Here is a 16,778-nt window from a genome sequence, read left to right as displayed (position 1 = left end):
ATCCTTTGTTTGTTTGCATATATAGAAAGAAGAAGACAAAAGATCTGTTATATCAGATAATATGATATGGACAATTCACAGAAGAAGACAAATCCTATGTGGATTCTGGGTCCCTCATAATTTTCTCAAATGTAAGGGTCATCCATGTATGGCAGTCAACTTCTGAGTCTGATGACCTTCACAAAATCTGTTGAGGTAACTCGCCATCTTCTACGAGACATCCTTCTTCTAAGGAAATTGACTTCTGGTTGACCTTTCTTCATATCTTCTACCACAGTCTTCTAGGCTTCTCTTGATCCTTCTGATGCTCTTCATATGTTCATTCTTCATTGATAGGTTCATTCTTTGATTCTGCACACTTGAACATATGTTAGTATTCCAATTATTCTTCAATATTCTTCAATACTTTGTTATCATCAAAACCCTAAAGGAATTGTATAAACCATTCTTGTTCCAACAATCTTCAACGAAGACGATGACGACTAAGATCATGGTGGTAGCTGTTGAACCAAAATCTCTTTTACTGTTTTAAGGATTACAAACATATATTAAATAAATCATCTTGTTATTACTAATGATTTTTGTGAGAATTATTTCATCAAAGAATACTCTCAAGATCGATCTTGTACTGTAAGCAAGCTCATAAGCAAGAAACGCAAGAGGACAAGGTTGAACTTTTTATTTAAGAAGAATAAATCATGAGGATCAAGAAATAAATGTTGTTTCACCATTTTAAGGAATATCTCATGTATTGATTTGGACACATTTATGGGCTTTAAAGGCTTTTGATCTATTAAGGATAAAGATCCATAAAAAGAAATATCTCTTGTGACATACACATGATATCATGCCATTACATCACTTAAGATACTTCCCATGAGCTGTACAATGCAAGGCAAACACTCACAGCTTGCAAAGCGTGTGATCTTTCTTTGTTGCACATGCTGAATTGTTTCAAGATCAATCTGGACAAAGCAAGATCAATCTGGTAGTGCAAATGCTCATGGTTTCTCTCAAGCAAAATAGTTTGGAGCGCAAATGGGATTTGAATTAAAGCAAAGACAGCTGTTTCTTCAAGTGTGGGCAGCAAGCATTTTACTTCTATAAATAGAGGAAGGCTTTGATGTTTAAGACCAAGAGTTTGAAATACAAAGCATACAACTTTCTCAAAGCAAGAAAAGCTATCAATCTCTTCATCATCTTTAGTTCTACATCTTTAGTTCTACAATCACAAAGCAAACTCCATAAGCTTTCACTATATTTATTTTCCTTATCTCTTTGAGATAACATTTTGAGTTTGTGTTTGTAAAAGTCTCTTTTGTTTGAGACATTTAGTTCTAAATCATCATCCTACAAAAGTGTAACTTAGATCTCAAGTCTATTGGGCTTAATAGTTTGAGATAGGTGTTCTGGACTGATCTGGTGTGATCAAAACCTTATAGTGTTGGTTAGAAGTTTCTACCAACTGTATACTATAGTGGATAATCTCACACGAGGTGTGTGGGGACTGGAAGTAGCCGGGTTTGGTGAACCAGGATAACTCTCCTGTGTTATTCTTCTACTCTCTATCTCTTTTAATTTACACAGTATACACACACTATCACACATATTTATTTTTAACTATCTCCAGAACATTCTGGTCCTAATTAACTATAATCATATTAATCCAGAGTTCTCTGGTCCTAACTTAATTCGTACTTTACAAATTAAACTGCCTCCAGAACATTCTGGTCCAAGATAAAACAACTGCTTAAATATTTAACTAAAGTTTAAATTCAGTCTATTATATTGTTTTATCATTCTCCAGAACAATCTGGTCCTAACTAAATTAACTTTATAATTCAGCTTAATATCATTTTTCTCATTCTGCTTATATTATCACTCTCCAGAATATTTTGGTCCCTTATATAAAATCAATTAATTATCTATCTATTAAACTAATATTCACCAAGAAGTTTTTCTTGAGTATAACTTAAAGTTTCAGGAATAATTTAAAAAGGGTCACAATTCAAACCCCCCCTTTCTTGTGACGTTTATTACTACTTCAATTGGTATCAGAGCCCGGTCTCTGAAAGAAGAAAAGCATTTAACACGTGCTAGAGGAAAAGATTCAGGATGAAGCAATGTCTTACATACCAGAAGGTCTTTCATGCACAAAACCATCATTGTTCAATGGAAAGAATTATTACTTCTGGAAAGGGAAAATGGAATTATTCCTAAAGTCTCAAGATGTAGATATGTGGAAAGTTATTACTGAAGGTAACTTTGTACCACAATCCACTGATGCAGTCACAGCAGTTGTAACTATTAAACCTGAAACATCTTGGACTGACACTGACAAAAAGAAAGTACTCCTAAACTCTAAAGCTCAACTGTTTTTACAATGTTCACTAACTATGGAAGAAAGTGAAAGAATTTATGAATGCAATACGGCAAAAGAAATCTGGGATACATTGAAAATTCATCATGAAGGAACAAGCCATGTTAAAGAAACAAGGATAGACATTGGCGTACGAAAATTCGAAATTTTTGAGATGAATGAAGAAGAAAACATTGATGAAATGTATTCAAGATTCACTTCTATAGTAAATGAATTAAGGTCATTGGGAAAAATATATTCCCCTCATGACAGAATTAGAAAAATCTTGAGATGTCTTCCAACTACATGGAGACCTATGGTTACAGCCATAACTCAAGCCAAAGATTTAAACTCCTTAGCCTTAGAAGATCTCATTGGAACACTCAGAGCTCATGAAGTCTTACTTCAAGAAGACAAGCCAATTAAAAAGGGAAAGATGATTGCCCTTAAAGCAGCTCAAGAAAATCCAGACGAAACATCCTTACAAATTGAAGAAAACAAAGAAACAGAAGAGGAACAAACTGTTCAAGAAGAAGCAGAAACTGAACTGGCACTCATCTCAAAGAAAATTCAAAGAATGATGAAAAGAAGAGATCAAATAAAAAGATACTTTCCAAATAGAAAAGATAATTCAAAAAGGGAAGTTGATAAAAGTCAAGTAACATGCTACGGATGCAACAAGCAAGGTCACTACAAAAATGAATGTCCACTAACCAAACGGAATCAAAAATCTCCTTTCAAGAAATCCGCACTAATCACATGGGATGACCTTGAAGATTCACAAGCAGAGGAAGAAGGAGAAGCAAATGTTTGTCTCATGGCAAACTCAGAAAATGAAGAGGTAATTTTATTTGATACACCTTCCTCTAAAGAACTAGAAAACACTATTGATAATCTTTTATCTGATTCAAACTTTTTAACTAATAAATGTTATTCTCTTCAAAAAGAAATTAAAGAATCAAAAGAAGAAAAAGAGAAACTTTAAACTATGAACAATGATCAAAAGAAAATTATTCAAAGTTTGCAAGACTCATATTTTCAAGCAACTGAAAAATTAAAAGATTGTAGCCAGACTCAAAATCTTTTAAAAACAAATGAAAATGAATTACTAAAAAAGGAAGTCAAAAATTTGAGAAATGATTTGACTCGCTTTATAAAATCAACTGAAACCTTTCAAAAAATTATAGGATCTCAAGTAGGAATTGGAGATCAAACTGGAGTAGGTTTTGATACCTCTAAACATCAAATTTATGAAAACACACTTATACCAAAAAGGATAAGATGCTCATTCTGTAAAAAAGATGGACATACTGAGTCCTTCTGTTTTCACAAACAAAGGATAGCAGAAAACTATGCTCTAAAAAAGGAACACCCTTTTCAAAACAAAGAACAATCTTTCATAAAATGTGCATATTGTAAAAAGAGTGGTCACTTAGATATAAATTGTTTTCTCAAGAAGAAAGATCTTGAGATATTGAAAACTAACAATGAAGGACCCACAGAATCTGGGGTACCTAAGACACCACTAACTCAAAATGCAGGAATCATCACAAAATGCAAGGAGAAAGCCATGGTATTTAGACAGTGGCTGCTCTAGACACATGACAGGTGACAAACACTGCTTTATTTCCTTCATAAAAAAAGAAGGAGGAGCAGTAACCTTTGGTAACAATGACAAAGGTCAAATCAAAGGTAAAGGAATTATAGGTAAAAATGATTCTGCTAAAATAGAAGATGTTCAATATGTTGAAGGATTAAAACACAACCTACTAAGCATAAGTCAATTATGCGACAGTGGTTTTGAAGTAATCTTTAAACCCAACATATGTGAAGTCAAACAAGTTTCTACAGGAAACGTTTTCTTCACTGGATCTCGAAAGAAAAATCTTTATGTTTTATACTTAGATGACATTCCAGCTGAAACTTGTTTCATGTCCATTGACAAAGATAAATGGATTTGTCATAAAAGAGCTGGACATGTTAGTATGAAAACTATTTCAAAAATTTCACAACTAGACTTGGTAAGAGGTCTTCCAAAAATTAATTTTGATAAAGATAAAATATGTGAAGCATGTGTTAGAGGAAAACAAGTCAAAAGTAGTTTTAAATCAAATAACATTGTCTCCACCAAAAAACCTCTTGAGCTTCTTCACATAGATTTATTTGGACCTGTTAGAACTGCAAGTCTTGCTGGAAAACAATATGGTTTTGTTATAGTCGATGACTTTTCCAGATACACATGGGTTTTGTTTTTGAAACACAAAGATGAAGCGTTTGAAGCTTTTGAAATTTTTTGCAATCTTGTTCAAAATGAAAGAGTCAAACATCATCTCCGTGAGAAGTGATCATGGAGGAGAATTTGAATCAAATGTTGAAAAATATTTTTGGGCTGAAGCCATTAACACATCTTGCTATATTATAAATCGAGTTTCAATCAGAAAAATTCTCAACAAAACCCCCTATGAACTCTGGAAAAACAGAAAACCAAACATTTCTTATTTTCACATTTTTGGTTGTTTTTGTTACATTTTAAATGATAAAGAAAATCTAGGAAAGTTTGACTCAAAATCAGACAAAGGAATATTTCTAGGTTATGCAACAAATTCTAAAGGATATAGAATCTATAACAAAAAAATCAAACTATGGAAATAAGCATGCATGTTGTATTTGATGAGTTTGATGATTTAGTTGTCAACAAAGAAGATGATGAGGATATTTTGAAAAATCAAGAAATTATAAGTAATACAGATCAAGTCTCTCCATCCCAAACTCCTCCAAAAAGTTGGAAGATTGTTGGAGATCATCCTCCAGAACAGATCATTGGAAATACCTTTGATGGAATCAGGACAAGATTGTCCTTCAAAGAAAATGACAACAACATGGCTATGATATCACATATTGAACCAAAAAATATACATGAAGCTATGTGTGAAGAATCATGGGTAAAAGCCATGGAAGAAGAACTTTCTCAATTTGAAAGAAACGAGGTATGGAATCTTGTTTCAAAACCTCAAGGTCAATCTATAATTGGAACCAGATGGGTTGTTAGAAACAAATTAGATGAAGAAGGGAAAGTCATCAGAAACAAAGCGAGATTAGTTGCACAAGGCTATAATCAACAAGAAGGTATTGACTATGATGAAACATTTGCTCCAGTGGCAAGGTTAGAAGCAATACGTATTCTTCTTGCATATGCATCTCATAAAAATATTAAACTTTTTCAAATGGATGTAAAAAGTGCCTTTTTAAATGGATTCTTAAATGAAGAAGTTTATGTGCACCAGCCACCAGGCTTTGAAAACTCTACCAAACCTAATCATGTGTTTAAACTTACAAAAGCACTGTATGGTCTTAAACAAGCTCCAAGAGCTTGGTATGATAGGTTAAGTACATTCTTACTCAAAAATAATTTCTCTAGAGGAAAAATTGACACAACACTTTTTAGAAAAAATGATAAATCAAATTTTTTGATTGTTCAAATATATGTTGATGATATCATCTTTGGATCAACAAATGAAAAAATGTGTGAAGAATTTTCCGGACTTATGCAAAGTGAATTTGAAATGAGTATGATGGGAGAATTAAGATTTTTTCTTGGTTTACAAATTAAACAAGAATCAAATGGAATATTTATTTGTCAAGAAAAATATATTAGAGATCTTCTCAAAAAATATAAAATGAATGAAGCCAAAATAATGGCAACTCCCATGCATCCATCTACAAGTTTAGATAAAGATGAAAATGGGAAAATTATTTCTGAAAAAGAATACAAAGGTATGATTGGATCTCTGTTATACTTAACTGCCAGCAGACCTGACATTGTTTTTGCTGTTGGTTTGTGTGCACGTTTTCAAACTTCTCCAAGAGAATCTCATTTAATTGCAGTAAAAAGAATTTTCAGATATCTAGTTGGTACTACTGATCTTGGTCTTTGGTATAGCAAGGGTACTTGTTTTGATTTGATAGCTTACTGTGACGCTGACTATGCTGGAGACAAAATTGAAAGAAAAAGTACCAGTGGAACATGTCAGTTTCTCGGGAATGCTCTAATCAGTTGGTCATGTAGAAAGCAAAATACTATTGCTTTGTCAACTACTGAAGCTGAATATGTAGCAGCTGCCAACTGTTGCTCTCAGGTATTGTGGGTAAAAAATCAACTTGAGGATTTCTCAATAAGGTACGAAAATATTCCCATATTTTGTGATAATACAAGTGCAATCAATTTATCAAAAAATCCCATCCAGCATTCAAGATCAAAACATATTGAAATTAAACATCATTTTATTAGGGATCACGTAAATAAAAAGGAAATTGAATTAATTTTTGTTGATACTGAAAATCAACTAGCTGATATTTTTACTAAACCTTTAGTTGAAGATCGTTTTAATTTTATTAAAAATAAACTACATATTATTCGAAAACCTTGAATATTTATTAATCTTTAGATCAATCTAGAAATTTCATAAGATCACTTGTCTAAACTTGATCTTCACGTTTCTTTAATACAATGGTAATTACCATTTTATTTTTGAAATTCAAATTAAGAGACAAAATCTCTTCAGCTTCTGCGCATATCTTTGGTATAATACAGCTAATTAATGAAAAAGCATCATTAGTCTGGAAAACCACCCATCAAAAATAAACCTCTATCAATCAAATCAAAAAAACCTCTCCTCTCTCTCTCTATTTTCGTTTCTCTCTCTCTCTCTGTACTCAGACTTTTCATTTTCTCTATAAACTCCATTGTTCTTTCTCTAAGTTAACCACAAAACCCACAAACATGGCTAGAACAAAAGGCAAAGGTTCCAAAGCCACCTTTCATCGCTATTCATCTCCTTCCCTATCACCTCCGCCGCAGCGCTCGCCGTCACCACCATCTCCACCATCCAAACCAAACTCTCCTTCATCTTCACTCTCTGCACCGTTGCTGACTCCTCCTTCATCATTCATGAATGGTAGTCCAGAAGCATCTCCAAAATCGGCACATGCATAATCTCCAGAACACTCTTCAGTGTTAAAAGACTCTTCTGAAACCCTAGTTGAAACCAACCCCTTAGCCATGATCATTCATCCTCTCTTTCCAATTCTTTCTTGGAAGAACGAACCCACTAAGGAAGATTTTCAAAAAACTCAGTCTGGTGATGATAATACTGAGTCTGCTGAAGTCGTTTTTGAAGAAAATCAGGTTGGTCAAGGTGAATCAAAGTTTACTGAAGCTGTTAATGAAGAAATTCAGGAGCATTATGTTGAAGGTCAAGATGTTATTATGGAAAAAACATAAGAGGTCTCTACTGAAAAACAATCAAAACCTAAAAAACAAAAAGTCTCAAAGTCTGATCCTTCTCTGTCAAAATCGAAGGTTAGGGTTAAAACAAAAAGGTCTCAATATTGTCAAAACCGTAGAAGATCTACAAGGCTTATGTTTGGATTTGGAACGAAGAAGAAACCTGTCATAGACACCACGGTGTATGATATTTCTGATTCTGACAGTAGTGAAAACTCTGATAGTGAAGATTCCACCTTCATACCAAATGAATCACCAAAGAGTGATCCAAAGATTGTTCCTCAAAAGGTTCCTATAAAATCTCCTCCAAAGAAGGAAGTTCCTAAAAAGGCTCCAACAAAACAGGAAAAAGGAAAGGGAAAAGCTGATTCCTCAAAGATTCCTGTTGAAAAGGAAAACTCTCCTCCAAGGAAAAACAGAAACATCTCTGGAAACCTATCTCTCTCAAAGCACATCCCATTGATGGATCCTGTTCATTACAAAATTTTCAAAGAAAAATGGAGCAGTCGCCCAATCGTTCCTGGCAGATATTATGATTTCGAAGCCCTCAAGACAGATAAGATCGTTCTTCAAAAGTACACAGATGCAATGGGCTGGACAAAATTTCTTCAGATACGTGAGAAGCATTATCCAAAGCTTGTTCGAGCATTCTTCTGTCGTGCCAAGGTATACCCTGATAAGGCTCTTATTGTTTCTAAAATCAAAGACATAGAGATTTCCCTCACTCCGGAGGAATTAGGAACAATTCTTTCATTACCTACTGATGGAAACTGTCTGTTTGGTGATAACTGGAATGAGAAATTAGGAATAGACATAGAATTTATAAACAACAATGTTTTTGAACCAAACTCCTCTGAAATCAATTCAGCCAATCTCCAAAAAATTCCAAAGATGCTTAACATCATAACTCAGTATAACATCCTCCCTAGGAAAGGCAGTTTCGATATAGTTACCAAAAATGATCTTATGGTCCTATATCACATTTTGTTTGGAGAAAGACTAAACCTTCCTTTTGTACTCATCCAACACATGATTGCCACTGCTCAAAACACAAATAGGCAGAGTTGTGTACCTTATGGAATGATGTTAACCAAGGTGTTTCAGAAATTCTTAGTGCCTTTACATGATGAAGAATCTCTTCTCATAATTAAGAAATTCTGCCCTAAGAATGTTAAGCACATGAAAGACTCTGAAGATGTGTCTAAAAAGAGAAAAAGGAATGATGATGATTCTGGAAAACCGAAACCAGAAAAGTCTAAGCTGCCAGATCATCCTTCAGATCAATCTCTTGTCTTGGAAGAACATGGAGTTTTGCTTTCAAATTTTCAAACTCAGGCTTCTTCTATGATTAAGGCTACTGATGTGCTACAAAGCTTTACATCAAATGCTGTCAAAGCCACCAAAGTGTCCAAATTCTCTCATCTTTTTATTTCACCACCAAAAACTGATTTCTCTGCTCTTTTTAAATCTGATGATGTTAGCAAATTTTTTCATCCACCTGCATTTGAGTCATCTGTGCCCATGAGCTCTTTACATTCTGTCCAGTCTGCGTGTCCCTCAAATTTCTCAAACAAACCATCTTCTGATCCTAAAAGCGGGTCCAAAGAAGAAAGGCCACCAAAGAAATCAAGGTTGGAAAAAAGTTCAGACAAAACCCGTGATGCTATGCGCAAACTCTTTGAAAATCAAGTCTACATCATGAATCATCTCTCTTACTATACTCATCACAATCAGGTTCACCAAACTTGGCAAACAAGTGCCTTGAGCATTAGTCTCAACTTGCCTCCACCAACTGACCTTCCAGTCCAGCCACCAATATACAATCTTCATGTTCCTGACATTTCATCTTCATCTGATGCTTCCTCCCCAACCGCACCTTCTGGAACGCCTCCTAGAGAGTAGCTGCTGGTTCCTTTTTGCCATGACAAAGGGGGAGAAGAAAAGAAGAAACTTATTTTGCTATTATCTTGCTATGTTTAACTTATTTTGCTATTATTATGTTTTTTTTCTGTTAAGAACTTGCTTATGAATTCTGCTGCTACTGCTACTATTTGTGCTGCTGATATGCGCACCTTATTTTGCTAACTGCTAGGTACTATTTGCAAAATTGCCTAAGTGCAAATCTTTTGTATAATGCTACTGCTGATGCTTTGCTATTTCTAAATTTATGAAATATTATGTTTCCTTTTTCTAATCAATGCAGGGTTATAAAAAACACATAAATTGTGTTGTGTTTTTAAAACATGAATCATGTTGATATTTGTTTTTGATATACTCAATCATTTTCAATTAAAGATATTGAATGCTGTGATTGAGGGGGAGTATTGATAAAATTATTGGCTTATAAAAATAAAAATTTTCGTATGCTTAAATTGAGGGGGAGCAAATCATCAAAAAGATTATTTCCTCAAAAATCAAAGGCAAAATATTTTAAATGTTTGTCATCCTCAAAAAGGGGGAGAATGTTGAACCAAAATCTCTTTTAATGTTTTAAGGATTACAAACATATATTAAATAAACCATCTTGTTATTACTAATGATTTTTGTGAGAATTATTTCATCAAAGAATACTCTCAAGATCGATCTTGTACTGTAAGCAAGCTCATAAGCAAGAAACGCAAGAGGACAAGGTTGAACTTTTTATTTAAGAAGAATAAATCATGAGGATCAAGAAATAAATGTTGTTTCACCATTTTAAGGAATATCTCATGTATTGATTTGGACACATTTATGGGCTTTAAAGGCTTTTGATCTATTAAGGATAAAGATCCATAAAAAGAAATATCTCTTGTGACATACACATGATATCATGCCATTACATCACTTAAGATACTTCCCATGAGCTGTACAATGCAAGGCAAACACTCACAGCTTGCAAAGCGTGTGATCTTTCTTTGTTGCACATGCTGAATTGTTTCAAGATCAATCTGGACAAAGCAAGATCAATCTGGTAGTGCAAATGCTCATGGTTTCTCTCAAGCAAAATAGTTTGGAGCGCAAATGGGATTTGAATTAAAGCAAAGACAGCTGTTTCTTCAAGTGTGGGCAGCAAGCATTTTACTTCTATAAATAGAGGAAGGCTTTGATGTTTAAGACCAAGAGTTTGAAATACAAAGCATACAACTTTCTCAAAGCAAGAAAAGCTATCAATCTCTTCATCATCTTTAGTTCTACAATCACAAAGCAAACTCCATAAGCTTTCACTATATTTATTTTCCTTATCTCTTTGAGATAACATTTTGAGTTTGTGTTTGTAAAAGTCTCTTTTGTTTGAGACATTTAGTTCTAAATCATCATCCTACAAAAGTGTAACTTAGATCTCAAGTCTATTGAGCTTAATAGTTTGAGATAGGTGTTCTGGACTGATCTGGTGTGATCAAAACCTTATAGTGTTGGTTAGAAGTTTCTACCAACTATATACTATAGTGGATAATCTCACACGAGGTGTGTGGGGACTGGAAGTAGCCGGGTTTGGTGAACCAGGATAACTCTCCTGTGTTATTCTTCTACTCTCTATCTCTTTTAATTTACACAATATACACACACTATCACACGTATTTATTTTTAACTATCTCCAGAACATTCTGGTCCTAATTAACTATAATCATATTAATCCAGAGTTCTCTGGTCCTAACTTAATTCGTACTTTACAAATTAAACTGCCTCCAGAACATTCTGGTCCAAGATAAAACAACTGCTTAAATATTTAACTAAAGTTTAAATTCGGTCTATTATATTGTTTTATCATTCTCCAGAACAATCTGGTCCTAACTAAATTAACTTTATAATTCAGCTTAATATCATTTTTCTCATTCTGCTTATATTATCACTCTCCAGAACATTCTGGTCCCTTATATAAAATCAATTAATTATCTATCTATTAAACTAATATCTACCAAGAAGTTTTTCTTGAGTATAACTTAAAGTTTCAGGAATAATTTAAAAAGGGTCACAATTCAAACCCCCCCTTTCTTGTGACGTTTATTGCTACTTCAGTAGCAAACCAGATCTACAAGCTCATCAATGATCAATATGACTATCAATAACGAAAACCCAACAAACAAACAAAGCCAAGTGGAAACCAAATCCCTCAACGTGACGACAACTTGATGAATCTTCAACATAGTGGGGTTTCATGGAGGTGTGTCCTTGAGGGACAATAACACCTCCACCATCATCAAGGCTAAAGGTGCTCAAAGCCAAACCAACCCAACTGCAAACCGAACCAACCCAAACTGAAAGCCATAAAAATCTGTGTTTGATTCAGATGTATTCATGCCATTTTTTGACTCAACCGTGCGGTTCAGTTCTATTTGTGGTTTTTATTTTACCAACTAAACCAAATGAAACCGCAAAAACAGAGAAACTCATAGAAACTAAATTATAACTTTTATAGCATGGCATGTTTTTTTTTCTTTCTTTTGTTAAGTTTCTTCTTTGCTTTTTTATTTTAAAAATTTATTTATGAGCTCAAATTTGATGCTACTTGCACTTTTACAAACATTTATGTTAGATATATCTTGAATCATATACAAACTCAGTAGAAACTTTTAGAGACCGATAAAATCGATAACATAGTTGAATGAAAACGAAATTGTAATGTTAGATAAAATATGAAACATTGTTGGAAACAAATAGTTTTAACTTTTTGACCTGATTTTAATGTTGTAAATAAAAAATTGTGTTGTCTTGCAAAAATTGCTACAACCGAACCAATTCAAAACATACTAAGTTTGTTTGGGTTAGTTCGAATTATATTCTAAAAATGAACCAAACCAAACTACACATTTTTTTATCTTGCAGTTTAGATGACTTTTAGTATAGCTGAATCTAACCACATTGCAAATACTTCTAGCGAAGGCTACATGGTGGATAAAAAATGTCTGAATCTACCAACCTTTATTATTTTATGGAGAAACATGGCATAAGTAAAAGATCCATTTAAAAAACTTAGTCCTTAATTAAAGATATTTTTTTAGGGACCTTAATTAAAGATATATAAAGTTGATTATTTTTCGAACATTGAATTTATATATTTTCAGTATTGTTTAAAATTAAATAACTATAGTAAATATATTTTATTAGGCTTAAGATCCTTTAAGAAAATACTTAAAACATCATATTTTATAAATATAAATTTAGTACTTGTAACAATATACTCATATTCATAAATAAGTAAATATGTTCAAAAAATTAACTAATAATGAAAAATTACTCTTAATAAATATTGCTTTTTTACTAGTAATAATATTGTTAGAAACTATAGTTTAATAAAATAATAAGGAATTTGTTCAAAAAATAATAATAAGGTATTATAATAAGTCAGTCAATGGGTCAAAAAAGTAGTCAACATAAAAAACAATTAAGGTTTAAACATTAATAACGTTTAATTTTTTCTTATTATAGTATTGTAGAAGGTTGTCCTCTAGGCTATAAATAAGTACACATTGTTTTAACATACAATTCAAATATCCGCCTTATTTTTCTTTGCAAACTAATCTTGTTATAATGGAAACTCTCATGAAGATTTTTTTGAAGTTTGCAGTGTTAATTGTTGCTATTATATGTGCTTTTGTTGGAAATGTACAAGGTTTACCACCTTGTTGCCCACATCCTGAGATAGAATGTCAACCAATACATTGTCCTAAACTCCCATGTTGCATACCTTCACCTCCACCTCCACATAGTAATATGAATCCCTGAAACTTCGTAACTCTTCGATTATTAATAAACCAATCATTTTATATTTGAGAAAGGTTCATATCAAATGTAATAATTGTATGAATAAGATTGGTTATAAAATTATAGTTATACGTTATCTAATATTATGTGCCTTCTATAATACTTATTTTTGTGACTATCATATTTTGATTATGTTAGATTTGTTGTTTTGAATTGCTAATCGATTAGGCATTATTCGTTAATCTATTATATGAGTAAGTAATAAGGAGGTAAATTGACCAATTTGTAGTAGTTGCTTGACAACCTCTAGAGTAGGGATATAAATGGATATCCATGAGTGCAGATAATATTATATTTGTGTCTGTCTTGTTGGATAAAAATGATATTTGTGTCCTCTCTATATCCGCGCAGATATCCATTAAGTGAATCATCCATGGACTTTGAGATATCCACGGGTATATACATATATCCATAGATAACATTTTAAAAAATGATTTTTGTAATTTGTTTTTATAATTAACTAATATTCCCTCCGTCCCAAATTAAATGTAAGCAAAAATTGGTCAACAAAAGTTAATGTATTTGGTTCAAAATTTATATAAGATATATCCACTTATGTTGACACATTTTTGCTTACATTTTAGGACGGATGATGTAATTAACAACAAAAGTTCGTCACATTCATTTTCTTCTTTTTACCAATATATAATAATATACATACATTACAATAACAATTTTCATACATTTCGTTTTCACAAAAAATAAATAAATTAGTTACATTTAACAAAAACCAAGTTTCTTGATTAAAAAAACTTAAATAATGGGTGATATTATTGGTTTGTTCTAGAGGAGAATTAAAGTGTCATGTAAAAATATTGTAAATATTAATTACTTACAAAAATATTTTATTGAAGTTGAAAGGTAGTATGATTATTTATTTAATTTACTTATTTTAACATGTGGTTAAAATATCCATTTATTTTATCCATAGATATCCAAAAACTAAAACCATAAATATTTGTGAGCCGGTTTGGTTGAATTTGATCAAACCAAAAACTCGAACCATATAAAGTACCCCCGTTTGCGATTAAAAACATTAATTGATGTGGCGATTTTAAATGTTTTCATTGATTGTGTGTGCAAATTTGTTTTGAACCGTCAACCCACCACCATCAAACTCAAATATGATAATATTAAATAATAAGTCATTATAAAATACTTGCAACTTATAAATATTTTACATTGCCATATATTTCAAAAATTTATTCCGATTGTGTGCGATTATTTTTCAACTAGAGAAAATCCTTAAACATTTAAAAATTGCTCACTAATTTTAGTAGCTTCTTTAGGTTGAAAATGAATATTATTATATCAATAATATTATTCATGTTAGTACCTATATATCAATGATATTCTAGGTTCCGGATACAAACACGATTAGAGACGAATGAATAGTTATGAATGATTTTTAATTTGTTAATGCAAAGTCAACTATGTTTGATTTTCAATATAGATAGCATACCGTTTAAGTTTTGGAAATTTGTCTTGATTTGTGACAAAAACCTTTGATATTTTTCTTCTTTTTTATGGAAAAAAATGTTTACGTTACTAAGTCAATGAGTTTTTTAAATCTGAGTATGGTTTTACCCATATCCATCTAAATTACTTTTCCCAACCGATTTTTTTTAGGGTTTTTGGGTGGACCCAATACCTATTTCATGTTAACCCAACCCAACCTATATACGCCCTAAGGGTATGTTTGGATCCATGGAAAGATAAGGGAAAGAAAGGATAGGGAAAGAAAGTGAGTGGATACAGTACCTTTCCGCTGTTTGGCAGGACAAAGAAAGGGTAGGGAAAGAAAGTTTTGAGGTGGGACCCACACTCAAAAACTTTCCGCAGGTACAAGGACGGAAACCTGCAAAAGGGCATCAATTTCATGTGAAAAGTCTAAAATAGGCTTGATTATATTATTATCATTGTGCATTTTTTAAGGCATCCAAACGTTGCAATGTTGCTCTTGTAAAAAAATGCACTTAAATTAAATTGTCCACACACATACTTCACAAAAAATTTCCCAGCGTAAAAAAAAAATTATATTGTTATATCTAAATTAAAATATATTTTAATATGTAGATAAAATATTTTAATATGTAGCTAATACTTTTCAAGGATGTAACTGTCTTTTTACAAATATACACATCATTCTTTCCTTCCACTTTCTATTCACTTTCTTTTATACCAAACAACCAAAATAATCCTCTCACTTTCTATTCTTTTTCTTTCCTCATATAATCTTTCCTTACTCTTTCTTTCCTTTCACTTTCTTTGATCATCCAAACAGACCCTAAATGTATTGGGCAAAATCGTTAGATCAGGGGTACAAGAGTCAAAAGCAAAATTAGAAACTAATTTTTGGTTGGATAATAGTAGTAGAAGCTCATCCTTCAAAAAAAAAAATAGTAGTAGAAGCTCAATATACAAGAAAGAAAGTCAAATGAGTAACTTTTGGTTCTTGTCTTCATATGAGTATTATCGGTAAATAGATAAATACACGAATTGTTTATATTTAAGGCTTAAATATGTTATTCGTCCCTGCAAATAGGGGTCGCTTAAAATTTCGTCCCTGCAATCGCTAATCTTTTTTTTGCCATTGCAAAGTTTAATCACTTAAAATTTCGTCCCTTGACCCAGTTAATGACTGCCAGGTCATGTGATTAACTTCTGATGACGCGAAATGACAAAACTACCCTCCATTCTATTCCTTTCTTCTTCTCAAAATTACCATTGCAGCAACCCACCAGAGCAACAAACACTATTCCGGCGTCAAACACTATTCCGGCGGATGGATTCATCTTCTACTTTTCCCTCTCGTTTCCTTGCGGTCTTCTCCCAGCAACAAAACTTTACCATAAATCCATGTACCCCCACTTTCATCAAACAAACAATAGCATGAAACTAAATAAAAATTTGAGCACCATGTCTGCAACACCCTTGTGTTCTCTCTCTTTCTTCATCAAAATGGGTTTTTCAAAAAACCAAAAAAAAAAAAACCGACGGTGATTGAATGGGTCTTTCATGAATCTGCACAGATCTGCTTGCTGATCTTCACAGTTGCCTCTGCAGTGATTGAATGGAGACTACGACGGTTGTTGAAATCATCCACGACGGCGCATGGGATAAGAACCGGAGAGTAGGTGGGTTGGACACGTGATTCAGCGGAGATGATGGCGGTGGTAAACAGTATCGATGCTGCGTTGTTGGTGTGGTAGGAGGTGAGTGGTGGCGGCCGAAGTTGATGGTGAGGTGGTTGGTGCAGCGGCCGGTGGTTGGTCCCTCAACACTGTCTCTTGCAGTTGTTGTTTCTTCATGGGTGTTGTTGTTTTTTAGTAGCTTTAGTTTATTTTTTGTGGGGGCTGTTTGTGGCTTTGGGGAGGTTTGATTGGTTTTTAT

The 16,778-nt window shown here is 32.8% G+C and overlaps 1 protein-coding gene and 1 pseudogene across 1 annotated transcript; both read left to right on the top strand.

Moving 5' to 3' along the window:
• Window positions 1-2,123: 2,123 nt before the first annotated feature.
• LOC146924061 (uncharacterized) lies at window positions 2,124-3,344 on the top strand. The gene has a single exon (XM_085711822.1). It carries the CDS (start codon window positions 2,124-2,126, stop codon window positions 3,342-3,344), a length of 1,221 nt encoding a protein of 406 aa, XP_085567948.1.
• Window positions 3,345-6,066: 2,722 nt separating this feature from the next.
• Window positions 6,067-6,786, top strand: LOC146924060 (secreted RxLR effector protein 161 pseudogene; annotated as a pseudogene).
• Window positions 6,787-16,778: the final 9,992 nt, after the last annotated feature.

The sequence above is a fragment of the Medicago sativa genome, chromosome 5 (assembly GCF_051527215.1).
Source record: "Medicago sativa cultivar Bolivia chromosome 5, Bolivia_mono, whole genome shotgun sequence".
In the NCBI taxonomy this organism is placed as follows: domain Eukaryota; kingdom Viridiplantae; phylum Streptophyta; class Magnoliopsida; order Fabales; family Fabaceae; genus Medicago; species Medicago sativa.
This window is presented reverse-complemented; position numbering and strand designations above follow the sequence as displayed.